Raw genomic sequence first — 27615 nt, 5'->3', positions numbered from 1 at the left:
GAGCCCAGTGTCTCAAATCTACCTGGTGTACCCCAGTTATTTAATTTATTTCATGGTATAGTAGGTTTGTAGAAAAAACGAAACATAAATTTAAACAGAAAACCGTAGAATTAACCCTTTATTTATCATTCATCTACAACCAGTCCTCATCTGGGTATAGGGATCCAACTATCATCAGTATCTAATTGATAAGAAAAGCGAATAGGAAAAAAGAAAAAGAAAAAAAAGAGAAAGAAATCCCATAAGAGCTTTGCCAAAATAGTAGTACTAACCCCACACAGTGTGCGTACAAGCTCAAATAACGGAGTAGTTGATGGCTGGCGAACGAATCGAGCCTAGAAACAGAAAATCCAGCTGATCGGAAAGTGAGAAAGCAAAAGAAAGGAGAAGAGAACGTAAAAAGGAAGCAATAGCACCCAAACAAGGGAGTAGGTGTCCCATTCCTGAGATGGAATAAGGAATTGGGATCTGAAGCAAGAGAAACTTCATAATACAAGGAGATCAAAAAGAAGGATCGGATATATAAGGAAATCACTGCGCGAGCAGAGGTAAAAATAAAATGGAAAAATGAAAAGAATGGCCCCAGGAATGAACGGTTAAATGACTTCATCGGCAAGCGGAGTCCACCACAAGTATGTATCAGTGATTTTGATGTAAGTAGCATCCGGAAGAAGCAAAGGCGAGACGAGAAATAAATATGCGAACAAGGACTCCCTAGGTACACGGTTATTGCGAGTTTGCTGGGTATACAGCATTGTTGTGACTCGTAAGTTGCATGAGGCTGTTTCGTCCTGCTTGGTGTGAATTCACGGCACTGTATCTTTTTGGTATAGGCCGCCTGTATTCTTCTGATGAATTGTGTAGATGTAGATTCTCTTGGGACGACTCGGGTAGTGGAGCAAGACCGGGTGCCCCAACTGCGTGGAAGCCAGTCTTTTCATCTTCCATCAAATCTGGCGAGTATGCCATGTACTGATGTTGATGCTCACTGGAGGCAATGAGCGAGTTGGATTGGGTTGTATTACCCATGTTACCTTGAGGTAGGTGTAACTCGTTTTGCGCAGATTGGCTTAACGATGGCTGGTAGGCGGCATCCTGGTGGGAGGGGTATGTAGAATAAGCAATGCCTTTTTCCTCCATGCTATGAGGATATGAGTCCCCTTGAGAAGGGCTTGATAGGACACCAAATGAGCTCATATTGTGATCATATGCCATTGACTCATTGTGGTCGACAATTCCAGTTTGAGTCTGTTGAACATTGCCCATAGGAGGTGTTGGGGGGAATGGAGAGAGTCGCCTGCTGGAACCCTCATCGGTCTGGTTCTCCCTAGTATGTTTCCATCGTTTGTAGTAGACAAATGTGAGGAATATCAGGGAGATAACGACGAATCCACCGAATACCGCACCAGCAGCAACACCGCCCTTGCTTAGACTACTGCCTTTCGATTTGGGAGGGCCCGGGGGAGTGGTAGAAGAGGTCACGGGAGTAGAGGAAGACGAAGATGTTGGAGCTGGTGGGACATTGGAGGACTCTGCTGGATCGCCGGTTGGTGATGTTGTTTGCTCTGGGGACTTGGATGACCCCGATGGCTCTGATGATGAGCTTGCAGGCACTGGATCTGTAGAATTTGGTTTTGGATCTTTGGTAGTAGTTGGAGCTTCGGTTGGTTCCGCGCTTGGCTTTGATTCTGGGGGCGGGGACTGTGAAGAGGAAGGGTCTTCATGTGTAGGTTGTGGTCCGTTTGTCCGAGTCCCAGGATCCTTTTCAGTCGTGGGGTCCCGGGTAGGTGAAGGCGCTGGGTCTGGCTGCTGGGTCATTGGGTCTGGAGGAGGTCTGTTTGGAACAGGATCCTTGGGAGGGTCTGGTTGTTGCGTTGGAACGGATGGAGGAGAGTCAGTCTTGGGGGGGTCATTCTTGGAGGGATCGTTCTTGGAGGGATCGTTCTTGGAGGGATCGTTCTTGGGCGGCTCATTCTTTGGGGGTTCATTCTTTGGGGGATCAGGATCATTTTCTTTTCCTCCTCCATTTCCACCTTCATTTCCGCCCTTTTTTGGATTATCTTTATCTCCTTTTTCATCTCCCCCGCCATTACCACTGCCTGTTTTCGGGCCTCCTGAGCTTCCTTTACCATCCTTATCCTTATTCCCCCCATTATTATCGCCGTCATTGTTAGGGCGATCGTTCTTATCAGGACGTCCAGGCGGCGGTTTGTTCTCTGGACCAGGTGGAGGTCCACGTCCTCCTTCTTGATCTTCTCCCTGGCTTCCTTCTTTTCCGCGCCCACCTTCTTTTCGTCCTTCTCCTTTCCCTTTATCGTCATCAGCTCTCTTGGCCTTGGATATCTCGTCCCATATCCAGAGATGGTCAAATTGCCGTGGTAATTTTGAGTCGTCTTGATTTAGACAGCCAAGCTGGTCAGAACATGAGTCTGGACGAGCGGAAGAGCGTATTGACGGAGTGGTTGCTAATGCAGCAGCGCATGATTGTAGCAGCAGTAGTTGAATGAGTGTCGGCGGTAACATGATTGGACGTGCTGGGTCAAAGGATGGAGCCCTCCGGCAACACGGTTAAGACAATGCGCCAGTCGATGGCGATGCGCATGAAGGAGTGAAGTAGATGTATGGTGAACGAGAGACTGCAGTGGGAGAAGGGCTTTCCCTTCTGTTGAAAATTCAACAGCAGTGAGATGTGATTGCGAACTGGTCGAGGAATCGTTCTATTTTTACCTGGTCACAGGCAAGGACAGTCTTGAGAGGAGATTGATCTGCACGGCCGAACGAGCGATGGACAACGGGCAAGCATGGTCAAGCCAGTGAAATACCCGTCAGATTTTTCCTTTTCTTTTTTTGGGTCTTTGGCTCTGCTAGTTAACCCAGGAATTGGAGAGCAGTGCGTAAGCCTAGCCAGCAGCCGCTTCTCTTTGATATATGTAAGTCCGAGGGAGGTTGTCAAACGGTTTCCCTCTCATCCCGGCGATTGGCGTCCGCCAGGAGAAGCAAAAACGAACGAAAAGGCTTAAAGTTCTTTCGCAGTTTTCCTTTACGAAGCGCCCACCTGCAGGTGGATGGAGAATTTATTGTTTTATAAATTGCACACTTTTTTAGGCGGGCGAAGGCTGCGAAAAGACTGGTCCGTATTGGCTTGTAACGAGCGGTACCGTTCATCGTCGGCCATCATACACCCTCTTTTGATCCGTGGATTTTTGGATGGTCTTGTCCGCCAGTGGCTGCGAGGACAGCATCCTCCGTAGAAGGAGAAACGGCAGCTGAAACAGCACATTATTATTATAAAGGGCCATGCATAAGGACCTGACAAACGCGAGCAGGACTCCGCGGCCTGCCCATTGTCCCCCCACCGATGACAAGCAGATCCAGGGGAGCCCCGGACGAGTCGTATGCTTGTGGCCGTCAAGGTACCGTCTTGAGTAATCCGTAACAGGGGGCATACCCCTTATCCGCTACTAGTGCGCTGTAGCGTCTTCTTGTATGCACGCCTTTTCGAAGCCAGATGTGCGCTGCGTCTGTTAGTCAGATGGCTTGTCTCGTACGAACAGGATGGCCTGGAGACTTAGCTAGCCGTGTATGTCATAGCCTGGTCGGCGATGTAAGTATATACTTGCTACTTATCTCAAAGTAGAGAGGCCCGTTATCAGTCTTCTCAGTTAAGCCATGTCTCGCAAGGTCCGAGTCGACTTCTTGTTCTCTATTTTTTCACTTTTGTACTCCGTAGTTGGTGAAGGAAAATGCCGTAGGAAAATGAAAATGACGTCGAGAAGTAAGAAAATGCTGATGCCTGCTGAGGTCGCATCCAACTCGCCACAGAGCATCTTGTTACTTCGTGCTCCGTATATAAATATCCCCGCGGGGTAGCTGTTCTTCTTCTTCTCCTCTCCCTCTTTTCCTGTTCTTCATCTTCTGTCTCCATCCATATCAAACTTCATCAAGACGATAGTAAAGACGGCGCATCATCTCAAGAAACTGCTGGCCCCTGGACGGTTCACATCTACATCATCCACCCCATCAACCATGCCTCTAGTTGTGCCGAATCTGTCAGAAGATGACAAGGCTGCCTGGGCGGCCAAGCTGATGGGCAAGAAGATTACAGAGTCCGAGTCGAACGAGACTGTAAGCTTGTGCCCGCTGATGCATGCCGGTTACTCTGGCACTGACTGACATTGCTTTTTCCCTGTTTCCTAGTGTTTTGCAAAGAAGGACCTTCCAGAGGGACACCGAGTTCTCAAGCCGGGTGACATGTCTACAATGGACTTCAAACCAGAGAGGTGTGTTAATATAATTGTCGATATTAATGGCTGAGTTGGTCGTCTAGTATATGTCTGCTAACCCCGCGGGCTGTGCAGAATGAACGTCTACGTCGACGAGAACGGAACCGTCATGGACGTCAAGCATGGCTGAGCTCCCTGCAGATAAATGGATTTATCTCGGATGCAGTGACGACCATAATGATGACGGATAACGACCTCAGTGGCGAGGTTCCAGGGTTCCAGGTGATGGCTAATACTTGTAATTAATCGCCATCCATGCGTTGATCAATATAAGATAGTTTCATCGGGCCTTTTTTTTGAGTCTCCCTCCTGCTCGAGCTTGTAGCTTGTAATGGCAGCTAGACACGCCCCGATAGGTAGATAGACGTAATGATAAAAGGCAGCCGGAGGCTCAGCCTGTAGATTGTAGGTAGTTGATGCCCAGCCCGATGAATAAGTGCTGGCATCTCACTTTAGGAGCCATGCTGATTCACCTCCTTGCCTGCGGAAGAACCATGCATGGAACACAACTGTGCATGCTGCACGCCCCTTATGGGAGATTCGCACCTTCGTGCATCCTTCCTGCCACACATCAGTCGTCTTCGTCAGAGCTGTACGCACCCAGCCCCAGGGTTGACGCCTTTGTTTCTGTCGGGATGCTCGGCTCTGGCTTCTTGATAGGCGGAGGTTGAGTGGCTTCAGCTCCTTCCACTGCTTTATCCTTGCCATCTTTGCTGTGGGTGTTGCTATTATTGTTCTCTGCAGCGGTAGCGGACCTCCGTCGTTTAAGACCTAGCAGACCACCTTCCTTCTCTTTGGGCCGTCGACGTTTACGTCCTGAGATAGCCCAGTTGTCACCTTCATCTGCAGGCCCAACGAGCTCAGCAGCGTTCCCAGTCTCCGCATCCAGAAGAGCCTTCTCAGCCTCCTCACGCTGCCGGTGAAACAGTTCCAGCTTCTCACTCGTCTCCTTCTGCAATGCCTCCTCCTTGGCACGTGTGGACTCGAGTATCGAATCGAGGAATTCAACCTCGTCTTCATCCAGGGTTCGAAACTGGTTCTTCAGCCGTATTGATTCCTCGAACGCCTCTTGTTTGGCAGCTGGTGTAATCCACATCCGTCAGCACCAGTAGAAAATGCAGTAGAGTAGCAGACTGAAGCCGAATTGAAACATTAACACCAGCGTTCTTTATTCATGCCATACCCTTATTCTGCTGCAACACCTCATAGAGACTTTTCCCCCCTTCTTGCTGCCCTTCAGCAGCTCTCCTTTGGCGACTCTCCTCGAGCTCCTGTTTTACCTTCAGCCACTCGTCATTGGGCTTGCTGCCTTCGTAGTCCTCCCCCTCCACGCCCGCAGATACAAACCCAGACGACATCCTGTCCGTTGCAATGCAACCCGCCGGCGGCTGTCTTTTCTTGCTTTATCGTCTGCTCGACTAGCTACTTCGTCGTCGTCGTCGTTGTCTTCCTTTTCGCCGTCACTTAAGAAACTTAAGGTTTGATATTATTGCTTAGTCATCAACAGTGGGTTATAGTTCTTCCGATAACTCCGCTTTTCGCCGAGGTCCGGAAAAACTTGAGCCTATGACGAAACCTGCAGAAGTTCTTCTCATCTTCCGATCTTCTTCTTCTCCTCGTCAACTCAACCTCGACTTGCACAGTTGTTGTTGATGTCGTTTTGATATCGTCTCTTCACGATGCCGCCGTCGAGTGGGCATCAGCTCATTCCGAAGGTCTGGCGGGTAGCCAGGTAAGTGGCCCTTTTCAGTCGTTAAGAGGAGAAAGGACGCCAGGCTGACATCATTAAGGTTTGCCTTCGAGAAGACTGCGCGAGCAATCAGGAACAGACTTCCCGATGCCCCTGAACCCCGAGCCCTCCAGCTCCAACCAGCATATATTCGTCCGTCTGCAAGGACTCCTGCGAACCGCATTGCAGCTCTCAGGTCACAGACTCGTTCCTTTACCACTGGCCGTGTGTCAAGTCGTGCCGCTGGTATCAGAACCGCTCAGCCGCTGAAGATCGCCACCCAGGTCAGTCGGTTGACAACGAGGACTCCCTTTGCGTCAGCCCTCCGCCCAAACCTCACAGGAGGTGCCTTTTGTCGAACAGCAGGAGGATATGCGATCGGTGCGGGGAGAATAGGTGGAGCACGATACTTCTCCAGCTCTCCAACTTGCCCCGCTCAGGTTATCCAGAATGTCTCCGTAGCAATGCGTTCGTTCTGGCTGTCTGGCCAGAGAATCCGCTTTGACGGTATTGACAAGCGAACTGGTGCTAAAAAGTACAAAGTTGTAACCCCGTTGCAGCAAGAGGCCGGCCGCAAGATGGATGCCATCTCCCCAGCCGCCTCCGGATCCTACGTTGACTTCAAGGTCTCTCCAACCATCACTGCCCTTGGATGCTTCAAGTCCATGCAGAAGGGATCATCTTTCGCCGCTGATGAGCAGCCAACTCTCAACTCTGCTGGTCTGCTCGACCTTCTTTCTGGAGACTTTGCTCGCGTGCTCAAGGAACTCGCCGCCGTCCTCAACGATTTAAAGAAACTCGCCACACTCGGAGATCTCCCCATCTCGTTACAAGACCAGTCTACCATCCGCGTTCGATTCCCAGGATGCGATGCGGATACTGTGGAAAGGCTTTGTATCGAGGCTGGTGTTCAGAGGGGCGTTGTCGGCCAGGACGAAGACTTTGAGAGCAAAAATGGAGCTGACATGGCACTCCTCTTTCCCTTTGCTCCTAGCCACCAACACTCTGAATCAGGATCTTGTCCGTGTGAAAGCCCCTTTATGCGAACGCCAGAGTATGTCAATTGGCAGGAGATGATGCTCTCGGACAAGTCCATTTCTCCCTTTGGTACCCCAGAGGGTGACTTTTCCCTCCTGAACTTGTCTGAGGAGAATCCATGGGCTCGTCAACCATCTGATTTTTCTAGCGTTGGCATCAGCGAGCTTGGTGATCGAGCATTCTTCCCCGACATCCGCTACCCAACCCCTACAGCGTCCGACTACGGCGGCATTGAGGGAGTTTGCAGGTTTATCGAAGAATGCAACCGAGCCAGCCGTTAAACCCTCCCTTATAGATTATATCTTCTTGCCTTGTTTTCTTCTGATACGAATTTCCTTTTCCCGTTTGATTATATCCAATTGTATATAGTTCGTTGTCGCTGTCTGTTTGTGACTCCATTCGTTTCACTGGTGTATTTACAATTCTCTTTGTTTGACAGATACCATCTCCGCTATGCTACTGGCTGCTTTGCCGTCTCTTCCTGTTGAATATACCTATGCACAATAAAATAAAAAAACCATCTACTATCGCAATATCTGTAGACGTAGCGCTGGGCCACTGGCTTAAGCAGCATCACGTGGAAGCTCCGCCACCAGAAGCTGTTTTGTTGGAAAAGAAAAAAAACACATCAAAAGCCACCAAGTTTGTAGATGCAAGATAATTGACCACGAACAACCTGCATTTCCCTGCCTCTATAGCTCCTGACACGTCTGTCGTACCTGTTTACACGAAGCGTATCCTTTCTCTGGTATCAATAGCTGATACGGCAAACCTCACCGTCAACGCAAAGCGGGGTGGGAGCTCGCTACAAAAAATACCCCCCAAAGACCACCACTCGACCAGGTTATTTTATTCAAAGCTGCAGAACGGCCTATAGTGACTCTGCATAGGCCATGGACGAGTTCAACAACACAGACACAGACAGCGACTACACGTCCTTCTGGAGAGACTGGGTGAGTGGCCCGTTCGAACCAGTGTAACGCAGATATTCTCGGCTCGAGTGCGCGAGACTAACGCATTGCGAGCACAGTTCATATCCTCCCGAGGCAACGAATACTTCTGCGAAATAGACGAAGAGTACCTGACCGACCGCTTCAACCTGACGGGCCTCAACACCGAGGTCCAATACTACCAATATGCGCTGGACATGGTGACGGACCTGTTCGACCTAGACGCCGACGAGGATCTACGAGAACAAATTGAGAAATCGGCCCGACATCTGTACGGCCTGGTTCACGCCCGGTACATCGTTACCACGCGCGGCCTCGCAAAAATGGTACATCCCCCCCCCCCCAGCACTCTTCTCCAAGTTACCCTACGCCAAGTACTCACGCTAACTGACCTGACGAGCGCAGGTCGAGAAATACAAAAACGCAGATTTCGGCAAATGCCCGCGCGTGATGTGCGAGCAACACCCGCTCCTACCCATGGGCCAATCCGACATCCCCGGCCAAAAACCCGTAAAGCTATACTGCGCCAAATGCGAAGACATATATAACCCCAAATCATCCCGACACGCCGCTGTTGACGGCGCGTACTTCGGGTCTTCCTTCCACAACGTGCTGTTCCAGGTATACCCGGACCTAATACCGGACAAGTCGCGACAGAGGTACGAGCCGCGGGTGTTTGGGTTCAGGGTGCATGCGTGCGCGGCGCTGGCGAGATGGCAGGATCGAAAACAAGAGAAGCTGCTGGGCCGGTTGCGGGAGCTGGATATGGAGAGTCCGTTCATTGAGGATCGGGAAGGGGATGAGGATGAGGATGAGCTTGAGGAGGATGAGGAGGAGGAAGAAGAGGAGGAGGAGGATGAGGGCGGGGATTCGATTATGAAGGATGAGAGTATGCCTGTTGCGTGAGCGAGGCGAGTGAGCAAGAGAGAGAAAAAATACCGTCTTTTTTTTTTTTTACATTGATAATGGAGTGGGCGTATGGGGTGTTGATTGGGCGTATTGTATGCCTTTTGTGCTTTTTGCCTTAGCGCAGGTCATGATATGAATGATTGACTGGATTGTTTATTCATTTATTTATTTATGTTGGTTTTGTGGTTTTATGAAGTGAGATTAAAGTATGCATGATGACGGCTTTGTTCATAAAGAGGGCTGTGCATAATGCATAACTGCGTCATTTGGCAAGGGACAACGTAGATCTCCGATATCATTCTCACCAACTACATACATACTCTAGAGCCCTACCAGAATCCTAGATCAATATCCCTCTCGAACATATCAAGTAAGGCCGAGTAAAGTCAAGCTTAAACGGCCAGCGAGCGTCTAGTCCAGAACATGCTCAGGGCAGCCAGAATGACCGGCAAGACACTCACAATCTCGCCCAGACCAGCATACGCCGGCGGGATACGCACATACACAAAGGCGCCCGCAGCCAACAAGATGGCAAACACATTATACAGCGCAGACCAGACGAAATTGAACACAATACGCCTGAACGACGCCCGCGACACATCCAGCAGCACTACCACGCCTTCCAGCCCACCTAGCAGCACCACATCCGCCGTAGCTCTACTAACGTCCGATGAAGAGCCGATTTGAACGCCCACGTCTGCCTGCGTGATGGCCACGGCATCATTAGTTCCGTCTCCGCAGAACAGCACTGTTTTGCCCTGCTCCATCAGCCGCGTGACATACGCCTGTTTGTCGGAAGGTGTTTGGCGAGCAGCGATGTGGGCGGTGGGAATACCCACGGCCGAAGCGATTTCTTCAACGGCCTTGGTCTCGTCGCCGCTGACGACGTGGACTGACAGACCCCTAGATTGAAGCTTTTGGATGACGCGCGCGGATTCGGGGCGGGGGTTGTTCTTGAGCCCGAATACGGCGATCAGGGTGTCGTTGCGTGTGATGCAGAGGGTGCTCATGCCGCCGGTGATGAGGCGGGAGACGTCAGGGTGGGATTGGACATGGAGCCATCGAGCGCTGCCGGCGCGGAGGATGGAGGTGTCGGTGACACACTCCACGCCTGCACCGGGTATGATGCGGATGTTCTCGAGGCGTTGAGAAGGTTGGTCCTGGTCCTGGTCCTGGTTCTGGTTCTGGTTCTGGCTGGCGAGGTGTTTGGATACCGCTATGGAAACGGGATGTTTGTTATCGCGGACCAAGGCGGAGACGAGGGAGAGGGTATACTGGTGTGACTCTGGCTCTGGCTGCGGGAGCAAGACTGTTTCTACGACCTCTAGGTCAGCGGTGGTGATGGTGCCGGTCTTATCTAGCACGACGTCGGTGACTCGATGTGCTCGCTCGGTGGACTCGGCGGACTTGATAATGACGCCTGCCCTGGCGGCAATGCCGCCGGCGACAACGAGGACCATGGGAACAGCGAGGCCAACGGCACATGGACAGGACACCGCGAAGACGGCAATAGTGTATGTTATGGCGGTACCGATGGCGCCGCCCGCAGCCTGGTGCCGCACCAGCAGACAGACAAGCAACCATACCACTAGAACAATAGACGCTGCGGCCGTGACGATGGGCACAAACCATCCAGCTACCTTGTCAGCTAGATCCTGGACCCTAGGCTTATGACTTGAGGCTTCTTCGACGAGATTGGATATCTCTGCCACAGTGTTCTTGCCCGGCAGCCGAGTGAGGAGGGCGGTGAGACTGCCTGATCCATTGATAGTGCCGGCAATGAGCTGGGCGCCCTTTTTCTTGAGAACAGGCAGACTCTCGCCCGTGAGCATAGACTCGTCGACCTCGCTTGTCCCCTCGAGCACCCTCCCGTCCGTGGGGATGGTACAATGCGGCGAGACCAGAAACTTGTCCCCGAACTGGAGCAGTCTGGCATCGATCTCTCGAGTCTGGCCAGCAGCAGCGGCATGGGCATCTTCAAGCAAGAGGGCAGTAGCAGGTTGCAAGGAGCGAGTAGACACCGCTTCCACGGCCCGAATGCGCGCGTAGGCAGCGACCAGCCTGCCGAACAGCACGAGGGTGATGAGCAGGGTACTTGTTTCGAAGAACTCGGGCGTGGCAAGCGGTTTGTCTGCGAGGGTGAAGCCCACTGCCACGAGCGAGTAGAGGTATGCAGCGGTGATGCTGATGACGACCAGCATGTCCATCTCGACCACGCGGCTGTAGATAAGCGAGGTGATGGCGGGTTTGTAGAATTCCGGTACAGCCAGGGCCTGGACACCCGTGGCCAGAACCAGCGAGACAATGACCTTGGTGCGCGGCCCAGTCAGCGAGTGGCCCCAAGCCAGCACCAGGACGGGAATGGTAAGCAAGGCGGCATAAGTGGTCTTGTAGAGCATGGCGTAGAGTCTCTTTCTGCCGGCGGAGGCGGCGGGGTCCCTGTGGTTGTTGACTGGGGAGAGGCCCGAGGTGCGATCTCCCATGGCCTGGAGCAGGTCTCGGGCTCCGATGGCCAGGGGGTCGAATGCAATGCGGACTGTCCTGGCGTCGAGTATGTCGACCTGGGTGACTCCCGCAGGCAGACTTTCAACCGTGACATTGGGAGCAGTGCCTGGGGGAACAAGCAGGTCCAGATGCTGGTCGTCCGCGGAAGAGGAAGCCTTGACGCAGCGGAAGCCCGTGAGCCTGTCGAGACGGTCGATGAGGGCCTCGATGCTGGTGTGGGCAGTGTCGAGATCGAACTCTGCGTTTCCGAGGACGAAGTTGACCTTGACGTTGTAGACTGCGGGAGACTCCTGGAGGGCCCTGGAGAGCTTGTTCCCGCACCCTGAGCAGGTCATGCCGGAGACTGCGAGGAGGACGTGTTCGTGGCCAGCAGATTTCTCCAGGTCGACGGCTGCTCCTTTGATGATGCCAGTAGGATTGTCATTTGCATGGCTATGACTATGAGTATCATCATCATGGTCATGGTCGTGGTCGTGGTCATGTCCGGAGCAGCTCGAGGTATCATCCAGGTCAATATCCTTGTCTTCATGGACATGTTTATGTGCATGGTTAGGGGCAGGGTGAGAAGAGGCAGCCTGGCCGGCACAGCAAGGAGTGAGGCTGTGGCTGGCGATGACGCTGCGACAGATGCACTGGGCGGTCTCGAGATAAGAGCTGAAGCGCTCAAAGGCGAGCCTGAGATGGCTGCTGCAGGCGACTGCTCCATGCTTCCCGTCGTCTCCATGCTCATGGACATGTTCGTCTACCGCTGATTAGTACCAGATGTCAATATATAAGTAGTTAGAATAATAGGAGTGGTTGTGGTACCAGCAGCTCCGTCATCGCAGGCCTTTTGGCACTCGTAGGCAGCCAGCGACTCGATGCAGGTTTCTACTCATCCATTAATCTCTAATCTCTATCCTAAACAGAAGAAGACAAAAGACAAAAGACAAGACAAGACGGACCGTCGCAGCGCTCGTCGGCTTCGGGATCGCAGCAGGCAGCATCCCGGCCAGGCAGACGAGCCATGACTCTTGCACGGTCGTCCTCAGCCGGGGAGCAGGAGGAAGAGAAAGCTGTTGGAGGCTTCTTCTCGCCCGCACAGCATCCAGACTTGTTTCCGCAGGCCATTTCAGTGGTTCAAGCAAGCAGTTAAAGAGAGTAGAGTAGAGAGTAGTTATCCGTACTCTAGAGACAGAAAAGAGAGAAGACAGAAAAGAGAGATGATTCTTCGGCCCTTTTCCTTTATTTTGAGTCTATGCAAATCACTTCTTCGGCGAGATGGAAGAAGCGGCGCAGAGAAGAAGAAGAAGAACGAAGAAGAACGAAGAAGCGAACTCTTTTTGCCTTTTGATGCCGACGGGAAGATCCGGCGAGCTGAAGGGAAGTCTAGAAAAAGACTGCGGAGCAAGAAGTGAATGAGACTAGAGGAAGACTTAAAAAGGAGTCTTCAGTCTCGGTCTTCTTCTCCCTGACTGCGGACTGCGGCCTCATTGGCAGTGCAGGCCGGATGGAGCACCGCCGGAGAGCCATTGAGTGAAGCTGAAGCTGAGTGAAGCTGAGTGAAGCTGGAGCAGTGAAGCTGAAGCTGAAGTTTTGATCTTCGTCTTCGCTCATCTTCTCACTTCGCCTCCGAAGAAGCCATCTCCGGTGATGTGCGTTCGTGCATGAACTAGTTGAGTCAATCAGCAGGAAGAAGAAGAAGAACAAGCAAGACGCTGACCGCTCAACGTCAAGCCAACTGAAGCAGATAACCAGTCAGTCAGCCAGCCAGTCAGTCAGTCAGTTATTATCAAGAGAAGAAGAGAAGAAGAGCTCGTCTTTATATCTCAGTCGACCGAGGACCTTGCGAGTAGACAGAGACAAGCAACGGCTTAACTCGCAGAAGCGACTCCTTGGTAGCGAGCAGTTAGTTAGACAGCAACTTAGACATCTAGACTGGAGAAGAGACTCTGAGATACGAGATGCACAGCCACTCAACAGTCAACAGTCAACAGTCAACAGTCAGATATCAATCACAGTGTTCACTAACATCAATCACTACCATCATTAACTAACATCTCCAGAGTACTCACCATGCAATGCCACACCTGTCGCAAGAGACGAGTGCGCTGCGACGGCGCCCTCCCCGCGTGCCAGAAGTGCCGGGACCGCGAGCTCGACTGTCTGGGCTACGGCAAGCAGAAGCCCCTGGTCTGGCTCGCGGGCGGCGGACACCAGAACGCCTTTCTCGACGACCGCCAGAAGGCCAGGAAGAAGGGCCGGCCGCGTCTCGTAGTCGACAGTCCTTCTTCTAGGGACGTCAAGGCCAAAGATAAAGATAAAGATGCCAAAGATAAAGATGCTTCTACAGCTGTCGTGGTGGCTCCAAGGGCCGTCCCAGAGTCGATGATGTTCTCCTACCCGGCGGAGATCCAGAAGGTCGTCCGCACCATCTGGTACTGTAAGACTCACTACAACAACTACAACAAGATATCATGTATAGAATAGTGTATTGACAGTGTAGACGAGCATGAGCTGGTGCCTGACCTCGATCCCATCAACCACGTCGACGTCAAGGCCGCCGAGGACCCGACCGCCTGGCAGGACGACCTCGCCTCCATCCTCTGGCACGTCCTCATCTGCGCCGTCGACACCCACAAGGCCATCCGCTCGCAGCCTGACTCGATGGACTCGGGCGTGGAAGTCCAGGTCGGCCGCGAGGTCTACCGCTCCAAGTCTCACACGCTCAGGCGCATCAGCAGGAACATCGCCGACCCAGAGACCCGCATCTCAGACGTCACTCTCGTCGGCGTCCTGACTCTCTTCATGGCCGAGGTAGATGATACCTAGATATACCCTCCCATTTCATGATTGCTCACTGCTAATTGCCTAGTTATAGACACAACTGTCGGCTGTTGGGTCATGGCAGACACATTTCGAGGGAGCATGTCATATCATCCGCATGCGTGGAGGAGTCAGGACCATCGCCAGACACAGCGCCGGCCTGAACTCCCTACTCACCTTCTTCATGATGTAAGTTCATCTTCTTTATATCCATACCTATATCTAGATCCAAGTTAACAAGATAGTGCCGACGTCATGAGCTATACCACTATATCCTCGTCTCTCCCCATGCTCGACGCAAGGCGGCAGCTCGAGTACACAGACATCATACAGGAGGTCTACCAGGACGGCTCGGGGACATGCATCCCTTGTCCCAACCAGCTCTTCGACGCCATCATCCGCATCAACCACCTCAGAGCCCTGGCTGAATCGTACTCTAATTCAACAATCATAGAACTGCAAGACCTGGACCGAGAAGACGCATCTCCATCAAGTTCTAGCACCTCCACCACCACCTCCAGCTCAACTTCCACTCTCAAAACCTCCATTCATGCATTGCTACAAGATATCCTCTCCTTCCCCATTGCTTCATGGGCAGATACCATGCATCAGCAGACAGTCACTCAACAACAAGCCTCTTCATGCAGCAGGTTAGACCCCAAAAAGGCCTTCCTGCGTCCAGACAGGCCGGACTGGGTGCGCATAGCAAGCATCTACCATGCCGCCACAGCCATCTACTGCGTCAGAAGCCTCGGCCATCTCCTCGACCAGGACCAACTACTCCACGTCTCGTTCTCTGCTTCCACCTCTACTCCCACAGCTTCATACGTGTCCGTGTCTGACATCCTCCTCGTGGCCAGGAAGATTCTGCTGGAGACACTGCGGGAAGTCCTGCTTACTGTTTCCGATCCCCGCAAGTCCTTTGTCAAAGTCATGCTCTGGCCCATGTTCGTTGCTGGAGTCGAGGCTGCGGTAGACTCCCGGCCTGAGACAGTGCAGTTTAGATCACTGCTGGAGTCAGTCCTGCGCCGGCTGTGTCGCTCCCTCGGCACCCTGAGCATCTGTGGCCTGCGCAACTTTCTTCTATCGCTCTGGGAACATGCTCGGCTTCACCCGCATCTCTGGTCGTGGAGTGAGCTCATGGCCCTCTCCCCAGGTCGAAGCGTCTTCTTCATGTAGCCAAAGCATTCTTGCATATATACCCATTTCACTCCATTCACTTCATTCAGGCATAGACTGTATATACTCAATTCACTCCTACATAGACTGTATATACTCTTCATTCTGCATCTATACTAAACCTGCATCTCCTCCAACTCCCTAATACCAATTGCAATGACATCCGCAACCTCCTTCCCATTAATCCACATCCCATCATGCGTCTCAGCCATATCCTCCACAATCCTCACCCGTCTCTCCACGCCTGCATCACCACCACCAGCAGCCCACGCATCCACCGTCCCCTTCATAAATCCCAACTGACTCCCCGGCAACGCTTCATCATTCACCGAAAACCCCATCACCACCACCCGTCCGTTACGCCAACTATCAACCACCCCTCCCACCCCTTCCCCGTCCACCGCAGGAGACACAACCTCCCACGTCCCCTCCGCCTCATCCCCAAACGCCCCCGTCACAAACTCCCGGTACGCACTGATATGCGCCTTCTCCTCCACCAGCCCAAGCAGGTTCGTCACGCCCGCCACACTCACCACCGCCACGGGACGAACCACTTCCGCCGCACTCAGCACGCGGTTCATAACGACCTGGAACGCCATCGTGCCGCCGCAGCTGTGGCCCGCAAGCACGTACCGCTCGCCGAACCCGTACATGTCCTGCAGCAGGGCCAGCCCGTCCCGCACGTCGTGGATGTGGTCCGGATGTTTGGCATTGCGGTACTCTCTTGCATCCAAGCTAGTGGGATCCTGTGGGTGGTTAGGGTGTGCGGACAGTCGGTAGTCGATGGATGCTATTCCTGCTATCTTGTGAGAAACGGAGCGGTCGGAGAGCAGGTGGTCCTGTGTCGCCTTGAAGGAGGGCGCCAGGATGTCTGGATCCCGCCATGCCCCGCCGTGGATGTACCTATTTCTTATCAGTAAATCTCTCTAATATAATCAATTATATATATAGATGATATATATAGATGTTTATAGACGTACACTACCCAGTAGCCGGTGTCGGCTGGGGCCGGTGAAGGGGGTATATGCACGTAGACGTTCTGCAGGTAGTGCTCGCCATAGCTGTACTTCTCGTACCCGCAGTTCTCCGCCATTGTCTTGCCTTTTTTCTTTCTTTCTTCTTGCTTTCTTTACTTCTGAATGATATCGATATCAATGTCGGAGAGTTGTAATAATAATGAGAATAGATACTGGTCGAGAACTATATATCGTGTTGCGCGCGGGGGGTCTCAAAGATGCCCCTCAGTCGACTTCTCAATGCCCGTGAAGAATCCGAGCATGGGGCAGCGAGCCACGTCTCTGCCCATGCATGTAAAAGCTAGACCATCCTTGCACTCACTCAGCCTGCCACAGTCACAAACCCGCATCTTCTCCATCTCTTTCATGCGCTTTTTCCACCTCGTTGTCGTCGTTCGTCTTTGTTTCTTCGGCGTTTTCGGCGTTTTGAAGAGTCGAAGTTGTGCTTATGTAATTAACTATATGCTTAGGTAATAGACTATTCACGCTAGTCTGTTTTCGGCTTAGCGACTTATCTTTTTCTATCTTTTTTTTTATTTCACACAAAACGACGACGGCGAGACGAAGACGAAGACGAAGCTGAGACTTCAACAACTTGCGAAGCAGCTGCTCGACCTGTGAACTGGATACTGCATAGACGGAAGACGCTGCATTCGCTGAACGAGACAAGATGGCAGAGTATGTGTTCACTGAAACTGCGAGTTTGGCAGGGGACTTGAAGCTGACCTTGTTCTAGGAGAGACGGTCCGTTGAAGGCGGTCCAGGTGGACGCGCTGGTACGCATACACCATACACTTATATATCCATAGAGTACAACGCCGAAGAAGACAATACTGATGGTTATGCAGGTCGTGATGAAGATAATCAAGCACTGCACCCAGACATTCCCCACGACAGCCACCGGTTCCCTGGTCGGAATGGACGTCAAGGGTACCCTCGAAATCACAAACTGCTTCCCCTTCCCCGTCGTCGACCTGCCTCCGGACTCGCACCTCGACATATCGCCCTCCAGCGGCGCGGCGTCGGCACCCCGAGCAAAGTCCAACGTCGCATACCAGGCTGAGATGATCCGCATGCTGCGCGAGGTCAACATCGACGCCAACAATGTGGGGTACTACACCAGTGCCAACATGGGCAACTTCCTCAACCTCAATGTCATTGAGAACCAGTACTTTTACCAGAAGGACATGAACGAGACTGCCGTCACCCTCGTGCACGACGTCAGCCGCAGCTCTCAGGGCCCGCTCAGTCTGCGCGCCTTCAGACTCTCCCCGCAGTTCATGACTGCCTTTAAGGAGAACAAATTCACCGCCGAGCAGTGCGTACCCTCTCCCTTTTTCCCCCCTCTCTCCAGGAGTATAATCATCCCTTTAGTATATGTATACTGACGGACGTAGCCTGCAAAAATCCAACCTCAGGCACAGTGACATCTTCGTCGAGCTGCCAGTGACCATCCACAACTCGCATCTCCTCACCACCTACCTGCACCAGATCCCCACCACCGCACCCAAGGAGGAACTCGACCTGCCCCCATCCCTCGCCGCTTTACTCGCCAGCCCCCTCTCCAACCCGCCCATGAACACGCCCAACTTCGACAACCTCTCTCTCAACATCGACCCGTTCCTCGAGAAGAACTGCGACCTGCTGCTGGAGAGCATAGAGACCCACCACACCGAGAACAACAACTTCCAGTACTACCAGCGTGCCTTGGCCCGAGAACAGACCAAGATCGCCGCCTGGCAGGCCAAACGCAAGGCCGAAAACGTCAGCCGCGCACAGCTCAAGCAGCCTCTGCTCGCCGAGGACGAGTGGCAGCGTCTCTTCAAACTGCCCCAGGAACCAAGCAGGCTGGAAAGCATGCTCAACACCTGCCAGGCAGAGCAGTACTCGAGACAGATTGATGGGTTCGTGGCAGCCACCACGGGCAAAATGTTTGGCATCAAGGGCAACCTCGTCCCCGACAACCAGTCTTAGACTTCTTCTTTTCTTCCTCCCTTCTTTCTTTCTTCCGTTTCTTCTTCCTCTTCCATGTTTGTTCCTGATATGATTCGTATTATCATGACGGCGTCCGGTGGTTGGATCTGGTTTATCCCTCTTTATAAAGAGTCAATTCATCATCCCCCTTTTTTGCTCCCTCCCTCTCCTGCTCTCCCTATGTAATGCCAAATCAACAGAATCGACGCATCAACTACCGACCGTACCCTTCCATCCCCGTCCTTGTATATTTCTCGTAGCCTCCGCGATACGAAGTGCATCCGGTCAAAGTTTTCCGCGCCCGTCTCCATATCATGTGCTGGCCGCTGGTGACCGGGCGATCTGGCGACGCTCTCCCCGGCCGCGGGCCGTTTCAGGGATGTACGCATGCCCAACCTGTTCTCCATCCATCATGCCTCCCCCCCGATTCCTCCTTACTTATATCCATCCCATCCACGCACATCCATACATGCATTGCATCCTCGCCGTCGCCGTCTTTCTTCGTCCTCCTGCAGCTCTTTTGCTTACTGCCAAATAGGCGGTGAGTCACGTGAGAGCTTGAGGTTCTTTTTTTTTTCTTTTTTCTTTTTTTCTTTTGTATTCTTTTTTTTTTATTTTATTTACTTCAGACAAAAGAACAACAAACGTCAAGATGAAGCAGAAACAAGACAATAAACAATAAACAATAACTAGCAGAGTCGATAGTAAAGAAAGCGGACGACGGACAGGAAGACACCAAGTAAAGGCCGGTGACTCGAGAATCGTGGTGTCTCGCGCCCTGCTGCTGTTGTCTGCGCGCGCCGAGTCGACTGTCGCTGCAGGTAAACCCCCCGCCATGTCGATGATTCGCCCTTGCTGATGCCAATCGCAGGCTGGCGCTCTGGTGCCTCGCATCTCGTCTCGTCTCGCTGCCGGGGGCTCTCTGTCTCGCATATCCTCTCCCCGTCCCGTCGACCTCGCTGTCCTGTCTTGTCTTTGCGCTGGCGGGTTGGTAACTAGTCCACCAAGACTGGCCGGACAAGTTACAACTGTTCCCACAACGCCTCCATAGTTAACGACGTTTTTTCGCCATCCATCGGCTTTGCAACGCCCCGGTGGACGGACCCTGCAGCCCTAACTGAAAGCTGCGTCGGCCGACTGTGATTCGATGCTATAGAGCCGGCTGAGTATTTGCTCATTCCATCGACCAGATCTTTTTGATCCTTTCTTTTCTCTGTTTATTTTTTTTTAGGTTCCATTTTTTGGGTTCAACCTTTTGCCTGGACCAGTATTTATTTACTCGACGTTTTCCCCGGACATACATATTTATCGAGGATCGAGGAGAGAGGACAGGATCTCTCTCTCACTCTCTTCTTCTCCCCTTTCTTCCCCCCCTTTTCTCTCTGTGCTGTGCTCTGACCGGACTTCCTGCGCTGGAGTGCCTGGCTCAGCTCAGTGTGTTTCTAACCTGGTCGTCTCTTTTCCTAGTTTTTCTGTCCCTTCTGTACCACCAGCGGCGTCAGGACGAGAGGCTCCAGTTTTTGTCTTTTTCTTTCGGGTAAGATAAACGCAAAAAAAAGTTGAACTTTGACCTTTTAGACATCCGGGTTCCTGTTTTCGATCTGCCGTGCTATTTTTTCCCTCTTTATTTTGCTGCTGCCGACTCTACCTCTCAATACCGTCCGGGCGTCTTTTCTGTGCGATAGGCTAGGGCTTTTTTTGCTTTCCGTTTATGTCTATCGATAAGCTTATCGTCGAGCCTCCTTGCCCTTGAACGACGTCACCGGCAGCAAACTCCAGCATCAGGATTCGTCGCCCGTCCGATACGCGCCTGATCTGTGCGACTCATGACCGTCTCTCCATCTCCCCAGTACTCGGTTTCGTCTAGGAAGGCTTCGATTCGGCACCATGGCCTGCGCGGACGTGGAGATGCTCGACACCTGGAGCCCGTTGTGCCGTGTGGGAGATACTCCTTTGGTTGATGGGGATTTGATGGCATCAGAAAGGAGGCTGCGGCATCGTTCGACCGTGGGACAGTTGCCAGCCTGGTCGTCTCCAACTGCAGGGAACATCACACGGTGCATCTCGCCAAAAGTACGCACCATCCCTTTTGACTCCTTTTATTCGCTTTTCCCTCCTATATTGATGCTCTTCTCTCTCCGCCCCCTTTTAACTGTTACCCGATACGCAGTTTGCATGTTCCATCATCTATGGCTTAATGATTTTACTGCGCGTACTGCAAATGAACCGTTTTCTTCTTCTCCTCCTCTTCTTCTCTTCTTTTCATCTCCGTTCCAGGTCAATTGATGCTCATATCTATCGAATAGGTGGAGGTATTTTCAACTCGTAATCGTAATTCTACGGGAGCGCCTAGTTGCATAGATGACCTCAGAGCCATACTGGAGGCAGCCTTCTCGACTCCAGAAGCATCTCCGCTACCGTCTTACGATGATGCGATTCTCGATTTGCCGCCAGACTACGCTTGCGACGAATATGCTCGCGCACATGTTGATACACAGGCCGGTCCTGCTCCAGCCAGGCACCGCTCAACCAAAAAGCCATCTTCGTTATTTCAGGATCCGCTTATGAACATATCAGTTGATTTCAAAGATACATCTAGATTCAGGGAGGCAAAGAAGAAAAAGCCTGCTAAGAAACCTGCGCCCGTAGCAGACCCGTGGGCAGATACCACACCAGAGAAAGATTCCGGCGCAGGCCAGGAGGAAAAAGATGCTTCGGGAGGCGGCGCCGATGGAGGAGATGGCGGAGGAGGTGATAATGGTGGTGGAGGAGACGATGCCGGCGGAGGAGGTGGTGGTGGTGGCGGTGATGACCCTGGAGGCAACGATGATAAAGGTGGAGGTGAGGAAGATGCGGATCAAGGCTCAAGCAAGAAAAAGAAGAAAAAGAAGAAGAAGCAGGAGGAAGAAGAAGAGAAGAAGAGACAGGAAGAGGAAGAGAAGAAGCGTCTAGAGGAAGAAGAGGAGAAGAAGAGACTGGAAGAGGAGGAAGAGAAGAAACGACTTGAGGAAGAAGAGGAGAAGAAACGCCTGGAGGAAGAAGCCAAGGCAAAGGAGAACGCTGGCGGCGATCTATCCTGGGCCGATGATACCAATGCAGACACCAGCTGGGGCGATTTTGGAGCTGCTACCACATCCAAAAAGAAGAAGAAAAAGGGCAAGGTCAGTGGAATCACTGCATGGATCAAACCAATTGTTCCCGATACTAACATATCGAACTTTGTAGAATGGTGCTACCGAGCTCCCTCCTCCTGATCCAGCACCAAGTGCGTTCCAGGACGTCAGCTTAGATGATGGCGCTGGAGCACCTCAGATTGGCATGTCCTTTGGCGGAGAAGATACCAAGGGTTCTACCGGATTCAGTTTTGGCGGCTGGGGAAAGGACTGGAATACAGGCGGCGAGCTTGATCTCGGTGCAAATGGTGGTGATACCAAAGATGACGGCCTGAATCCCTGGGGTGGTACCAGCAAGAAGAATAAGAAAAAGTCTACGGGATCCGACGCATTTGACTTTGGCTTTGATTCTAACGGTCTCGACGGTAACAATGCCGATCCTGCTGGGGATGCAGGCGCTGACAAGGAGCTTGACAATTCCTGGGGTTTGTCCGCTCCCACGACTGGGAAGGATAAAAAGAAGAAGAAAAAGGGTGCTGCTGAGCCCGCTGCTACTGAGGAGAAAGATTCTGGTGGCCTCGGTGATTGGGCTGACCTCGCTATGCCGAAGAAGAGCAAGAAGAAAACCGCGTCTCCTTGGGGTCTTGGTGATGATAAGACGAATGATGGAGACGATTTCTTCGCTGACCTAGGTAAAAAGGACAAGCAAGCCGATCCAGAGCCAGAACCCGAACCCGAACCGGCTCCTGAGCCCGTTGCCGAGGAAAAGCCAGCAGAAGAGGATCCATGGGGTGCTACGCCTGCGCCGTTGTCCAAGAAGGAGAAAAAGAAGAAAAAGAAGAAGGGCGCAGCAGACCCTGAACCCGAACCCGAACCTGTCCCTGAACCTGCTCCTGAACCCGTAAAGGAAGAGGAGCCGGTTAAGGAAGACCCGCCGCCGCCTGAGGAGGAAGATTGGGGTGGTTTTGGAGTCACCAATTCTAAGAAGGACAAGAAAAAGAAGAAAGGAGCGTCCTTACTTGATCCAGTCCCGGAGCCTGAGCCAGAAGCCCCCAAGGAGGAAGAAAAGCCTGCCGAGGAGTCGTTCAATTCCTGGGACGCTATTCCAGCCCCAACCTCCAAAAAGGATAAGAAAAAGAAAAAGGGGACCGTGGCCGCGGAGCCCGTTATCGCGGAACCTGAACCCGTGCCCGACCCGGAACCAGTCGTTGAAGCCCCGCCGGCGGAAGAAAAGCCGGAAGACAGCTTCTGGAGTTCACTGGCCACTTCATCTTCCAACAAAAAGGACAAGAAAAAGAAGAAAGGCGCCGCGGCAGAGCCGGTAATACCGGAAACCGTGCCCGAACCAGATCCTGTACCTGAACCCGAACCGGTCGTTGAGCCAGCTCCGGCCGAGGAAAAAAAGCCTGTTGAATCTGCTGGATGGGGGTTCGGTCTACCTTCCACCACTTCCAAGAAGAAGAAGAAGGGCGGTGCTGCTGATCCACCGCCTCCGCCACCACCCCCTCCTGAGCCTGAGCCAGTGGTTGAGGAAACTAAGGAAGAGGAGCCAGAGAGTTTCTGGGGATTTTCCACTTCAAAGAACAAGAAGAAGAAAAAGAAGGATGAGCCCGAGCCCGCACCTGTGGAAACTGAGAAGTCGAAGGATCTGTTTGATAACGATTCCTGGGGGAACGAATTTGATCAGGACAAATCGAAGGGTACTGGTATGTTTTGTTTCATCTATTCAACTACAGTTTTTATTAGTATTTACCTGGGCCTTTGCTAATATTTATGCAATAACGCAGACCTGCTAGATGATCCTCCCAAGACGGAAACTACGTCATGGTTCGGATCACTCACATCTTCGAAAAAGGACAAGAAGAAAAAGGGCAAAACGGCAGACCCTGTGACGCCGGGGGCCTTTGATTTCGGTGATGACCCTGCACTGGAAGCTACAGGAGCCGGAGACGAAGTGGACTGGTTTGACAGTGGCAAGAAGTCTACTAAAAATGAGGACCCTCTTGACATACCGGAATTCATAGATGAGGCTGCCGAGGATACCATGAAAAAAGAAGAGGAAGAGAAGAAGCCTGCCGTGAAAGAGACCAAGCTGTCCAAGAAAGAGAAGAAAAAGAAAGCAGCAGCAGCAGCTGCTGCTGCTGCTGATCCGGTGCCAGAGGAGCCACCGGCAGAAGAACTGCCCAAAGTCGACTTCTTTGAGGATACCAAAGAGGAGCCTGACCTGCTGGCTCCTCCACCTGTTGATGACTTTGACAGTTGGGGTACTGGAGCTGGGGCAACCACCACTAAGAAGGACAAGAAAAAGAAGAAGGGGGCCGCGACAGCTCTCCCCGACCCGGAACCAGAGCCCGCACCAATAGCAGAGCAGACAGAGTCTAATGACGTGGGTTTTGGATGGAGTTTTGGTGGTACGACGAGCAAATCGAAGAAAGGAAAGAAAGGAACCACTGTCGAAGCAGACACGGCCAGTAAGGCGCCAGAGAAAGATCCGTTTGCGTTGGACGATCTGCTCGACCAACCAGCTGCGGACACAAAGAAAAAAAAGAAGAAGGGTACAAAGTCAATTATTGATGAACCAGCGGTTGCTGCCCCGGACCCTGAACCGGAACCGGTAGTCGAGCCCGAGCCCGAGCCCCAGCCGGAACCTGAACCCGAACCCGAACCCGTTCAATCTTCATCCTGGAGTCTCTGGGGTTCTTCGAAGCCTACAAAGGAGAAGAAGTCTAAATCAAAAGCTACTGTACCTGAGGTCAAAGAGGAACCTGAAAAAGCAGCCAAAGGCAAGAAGGGTAAAAAGGTTGCAGAAGAGGTCATTGACACGACCCCACAGGATGATGGTGTTGGTTCAGGGGAGTTGGTGCCCGTTCCCAAAACCCAGGACGAAAGTACCTGGGACATCTGGGGTACGATCACCAACAGCAAGAAGAAAGGCAAAAAGGGCGCCAGCGAATTGCCGCCGCCTGCGCCTACACCCCCAGAATTCCCACCTGAACATGGAGGGGATGGCATGGGCGATACGTGGGATGATATTACTGCTCCCTGGCCGACTTCTATCAAGAAGGGCTCCCTTTCACGAACGACTACATCAACATCAAAAGCGTCACACATTGAAGAGAGCAAACTCAGTAAGACCAGAGGCAAGGGGCTTGAGGTTGTCGATGTATCTGAGACTCCCAACCTCGACACTCCAGCTGAGGACGTGTCGGCCGCAAAAGCTGCCAAAGGATACTGGAGCAGCTTTGGGCTGGCATCAGGTGGCAAGACCAGCAGCAGCAAAGCTGCCAAGGGAGGTGAAGATGCACCAGCAGACGACCTGCTCGACCTTGTTGAAGAAGAAGAGCCCAAGCCCGCCGCTAGTAAGACGACTAGTAAGGCCAGTGCCAAAGCCTCGAAGAAAGAGAAAAAGGAGAAAGATGCCAAAAAGGAGAAGAAGATGGACGTTGGTGATCAAGAAGTGAAGGGAGACGAAGGTTCGCTTGAAGCGGCTAGCGCGCCTGCGGCTGACAAAGCGACCAAGCAACCAACTTCTTCTGCGACTGCGACCACCTCAGCGCCCAAAGCACCAGGCAAGTCGTCGGTTGCTGAGCGCATCAAGCAGCTGGAGCAGAAGAAGGCCGATAAGGAGGCCGCGAAGGCGCCCAAGACCAAGGAGAAGGCCAAACCCGAACCGCCCCCGCCCGCCGAGCCTGTTCCTGAACCAGAGGTATTAGAGCCGGTGGAGGAGCCCGCAACCAAGGCCGCAAAGCCCTCAAAGAAAGACGCCGCGGCTTCAAAAACCAAGACGTCCTCCACGTCCAAGACGAAGACAAAGTCCAAGTCAAAGAAAGCAGCCGAAGAAGACCTGGCGCCGGAACCCGTTCCTGAGCCTGAACCTGCAGTGGTAGCTAAGGAGCCGACCCCACGTGATTCTGTGCCTGGAAGTTTCCCAGGCGCATTCGACGAGCTGGCTGATATCGAGGAACACGAGCAGCCTAGCAAGGCGGACGAAGAAGCACCGCCTCCGCCACCTGAACAAGAGGCAGCTGAGTTGAAGGAGCTTCTTTCAGACCCGGACGCAGGATCGTCACAACGTCCATCAACAGCAAAAGCCGACGGAGATGTAGCCGATGAAATGCTAGGTGCAACACCAAAGAAATCGGCCAAGAAAGAACGCGCTAGGATCGATCGGAGCTCCGGAGCTGCATCTTGGGCTCTCTGGGGCGCTGCCGGGGCATCGGGACCCGCTCCAAAGAAATCATCAAAAAAGGAATCCAAATCTAAGGATCCCGGTGAGCCTGTTGTTAAGAAGGAGAAAGAAAGAGAAAAAGATAAGGACAAGGAGAAGCCTTCTGGTCTGAGCAGGTCGAAATCTTCAGCTACCAAGAAAGAGAAGGTTTCCAGCTTAGGGGCTGAAGTGGAGAAATCCTCTGGCTCAGACAAGGATAAACGTGCTTCGCGGCCCTCTAAACATAGCCGTGGGATGAGTTTTCCCTTTATGCTCTCGGGACCGCCACCGCCGCCTGTCCGGTCGAAAAGCACTAAGCGAGCGTCTGCATCGAAGCCAACCTCCAGAAGACACTCTGTTGAGCTTGACGATTCAGGTCTTTTGACCCCTCGCGAGAGTCCCGATATTCCAGACAAGGCTGCAAGGATGATGGGTGTGGAGTCATCCAAGCGCGTCAAACGCAGCTCCAGCCATAAAAAGAAATCAGGTAAGGCATTCATCTATGTCGTACGGAGTACTCCATAGAGCGCAAGCATGAAATTACTAACATTATTCTCTCAGTCCCACGCGACCCATATGCACTCGACGATGACGTAGAAATGTTGAGTCCTGATGATGGCTTAATCTCCCCTCCAGGCAAATCTTCAAAGGACCCAGAGCGGCGCAGATCAAGGAAAGAGGTCAGTAACATACTAAAGCATCTCTTTTAACTCTCTAACTAAACTAACCGGTTTGACCTACCAGTCTAAGAAACACAGCAGTGACCCGGCTTTGGCTCCATCAGGTGAAATGCCAATGGGCAGAGACGACTTTGGAGTCATGAATCATTCTTCGAGAGAACCGGCGCCCCTTCGTCGCTCTAACACATCTCCCAAGCGTCCCGAAGGACTATTTGGCTTCTTGTCTCTAAGGAAGCCTGGAGCCCGGGCTCCAGAAGTCCGCGAGCGCCCCAAGTCTCGCTCTCGTCATGAGTCCTCAAGAAGAGAAACAGACAGAGAAAAGGATGAATCCAGACGCCGAAGAAGATCCGTGAGGCCGGATACTGATGGTGAAGGCTTCACTACCGATGCAATGAGAACAGGCAACAACAGCCCTACTGAGGAGGCTGAGGCTCGGAGGGCAAAACGCAAGGCAGAGCGGGCACGGCTGCGTGAAGAAAGGGATGAAAGAGCTCGTGAGGCTGAGCGTGAAGGCCGCCGACAAAAACGACATGCCAGAGAAATGGAGGACCTCCCCCATGAATCTAAACGAGACAAGAAATCGGATCGCCGTTCTCGTTCGGAGAGACCACCAAAAGACCCTCTCTCCCCCCATGAAAGCCGTCGCCATCGCTCTCATCGTACTGACGATGAAGGCGGGAAACCTAGGCGGCGTCGATCCTCACCGGATCACCACCGATCTCGTCGTGAGAAGTCATCTCGTCATGAACAAGCTGTCCCCTACCCAGCCATGGTAAATGGAGGTAAAGATAAAACCTCGTCTTGGGTGAAATCTCAGATCTCAGACCCTCCCGAAGCTCCTCCCATCGTGGCTACGGTTATTGATGTGCCTGACCCTGCGAGGGAGCCTCAAAATGCTTCCTTATCATCTGATGAAGAGGCACGAAGAGCCATCCATCGTCGTTCTCGAAGGAAATCCCGCCCTGTTGACCCAATGGATGTGGATTTCGACAGACGACCTCGCAGGCGTGAATCTCGTCGCGACGGCCGCGACCCAGTCCGAAGCAATGAAAGTAGCGGCGATATGGACCATCGTTACGGTGGCATGAACACCAAGCGAACGAGCTGGTTTAAGAAACTCACCGGTGGCTTTTGAATGCCTTCTCTTTCCCACTTTGAGCGAACAACGATTCTATTTCGCGTTTCCTTCCCTCCGTTTACTTATGCATCTTTTTTTTAATCGTCGTG

General features: G+C 52.5%; 9 protein-coding genes across 9 annotated transcripts; 6 read left to right on the top strand and 3 right to left on the bottom strand.

Moving 5' to 3' along the window:
- Window positions 1-726: 726 nt before the first annotated feature.
- On the bottom strand, window positions 727-2523 carry ARB_00479 (uncharacterized protein; the record flags this gene model as incomplete). The annotated part of the gene is made up of 1 exon (XM_003013248.1): window positions 727-2523. One exon carries the CDS (start codon window positions 2521-2523, stop codon window positions 727-729), a length of 1797 nt encoding a protein of 598 aa, XP_003013294.1.
- A 1146-nt stretch (window positions 2524-3669) lies between these two features.
- On the top strand, window positions 3670-4413 carry ARB_00478 (uncharacterized protein; the record flags this gene model as incomplete). The annotated part of the gene is made up of 4 exons (XM_003013247.1): window positions 3670-3681; window positions 3871-4125; window positions 4198-4280; window positions 4359-4413. 4 exons carry the CDS (start codon window positions 3670-3672, stop codon window positions 4411-4413), a joined length of 405 nt encoding a protein of 134 aa, XP_003013293.1.
- A 441-nt stretch (window positions 4414-4854) lies between these two features.
- ARB_00477 (uncharacterized protein) lies at window positions 4855-5641 on the bottom strand (the record flags this gene model as incomplete). Its single annotated transcript, XM_003013246.1, has 2 exons — window positions 4855-5363; window positions 5467-5641. 2 exons carry the CDS (start codon window positions 5639-5641, stop codon window positions 4855-4857), a joined length of 684 nt encoding a protein of 227 aa, XP_003013292.1.
- Window positions 5642-5962: 321 nt separating this feature from the next.
- On the top strand, window positions 5963-7331 carry ARB_00476 (uncharacterized protein; the record flags this gene model as incomplete). Its single annotated transcript, XM_003013245.1, has 2 exons — window positions 5963-6015; window positions 6074-7331. 2 exons carry the CDS (start codon window positions 5963-5965, stop codon window positions 7329-7331), a joined length of 1311 nt encoding a protein of 436 aa, XP_003013291.1.
- A 612-nt stretch (window positions 7332-7943) lies between these two features.
- On the top strand, window positions 7944-8906 carry ARB_00475 (uncharacterized protein; the record flags this gene model as incomplete). The annotated part of the gene is made up of 3 exons (XM_003013244.1): window positions 7944-8003; window positions 8081-8326; window positions 8406-8906. 3 exons carry the CDS (start codon window positions 7944-7946, stop codon window positions 8904-8906), a joined length of 807 nt encoding a protein of 268 aa, XP_003013290.1.
- Window positions 8907-9301: 395 nt separating this feature from the next.
- On the bottom strand, window positions 9302-12524 carry ARB_00474 (copper-transporting ATPase, putative; the record flags this gene model as incomplete). The annotated part of the gene is made up of 2 exons (XM_003013243.1): window positions 9302-12162; window positions 12359-12524. 2 exons carry the CDS (start codon window positions 12522-12524, stop codon window positions 9302-9304), a joined length of 3027 nt encoding a protein of 1008 aa, XP_003013289.1.
- A 92-nt stretch (window positions 12525-12616) lies between these two features.
- ARB_00473 (C6 transcription factor, putative) lies at window positions 12617-15398 on the top strand (the record flags this gene model as incomplete). Its single annotated transcript, XM_003013242.1, has 7 exons — window positions 12617-12807; window positions 12971-13048; window positions 13086-13301; window positions 13460-13836; window positions 13900-14210; window positions 14275-14408; window positions 14465-15398. 7 exons carry the CDS (start codon window positions 12617-12619, stop codon window positions 15396-15398), a joined length of 2241 nt encoding a protein of 746 aa, XP_003013288.1.
- A 1870-nt stretch (window positions 15399-17268) lies between these two features.
- ARB_00472 (uncharacterized protein) lies at window positions 17269-18388 on the top strand (the record flags this gene model as incomplete). Its single annotated transcript, XM_003013241.1, has 2 exons — window positions 17269-17732; window positions 17839-18388. The coding sequence occupies 2 exons, from the start codon at window positions 17269-17271 to the stop codon at window positions 18386-18388; spliced, it is 1014 nt and encodes a 337-aa protein (XP_003013287.1).
- A 2221-nt stretch (window positions 18389-20609) lies between these two features.
- ARB_00471 (uncharacterized protein) lies at window positions 20610-27523 on the top strand (the record flags this gene model as incomplete). The annotated part of the gene is made up of 6 exons (XM_003013240.1): window positions 20610-20700; window positions 20750-21549; window positions 21614-23207; window positions 23289-26195; window positions 26234-26388; window positions 26453-27523. 6 exons carry the CDS (start codon window positions 20610-20612, stop codon window positions 27521-27523), a joined length of 6618 nt encoding a protein of 2205 aa, XP_003013286.1.
- Window positions 27524-27615: the final 92 nt, after the last annotated feature.

Source organism: Trichophyton benhamiae (assembly GCF_000151125.1).
Source record: "Trichophyton benhamiae CBS 112371 chromosome Unknown contig01356.0, whole genome shotgun sequence".
NCBI lineage: Eukaryota > Fungi > Ascomycota > Eurotiomycetes > Onygenales > Arthrodermataceae > Trichophyton > Trichophyton benhamiae.
The sequence above is the reverse complement of the archived record's forward strand: the minus strand, read 5'-3'. Positions and strand labels throughout refer to the sequence as shown.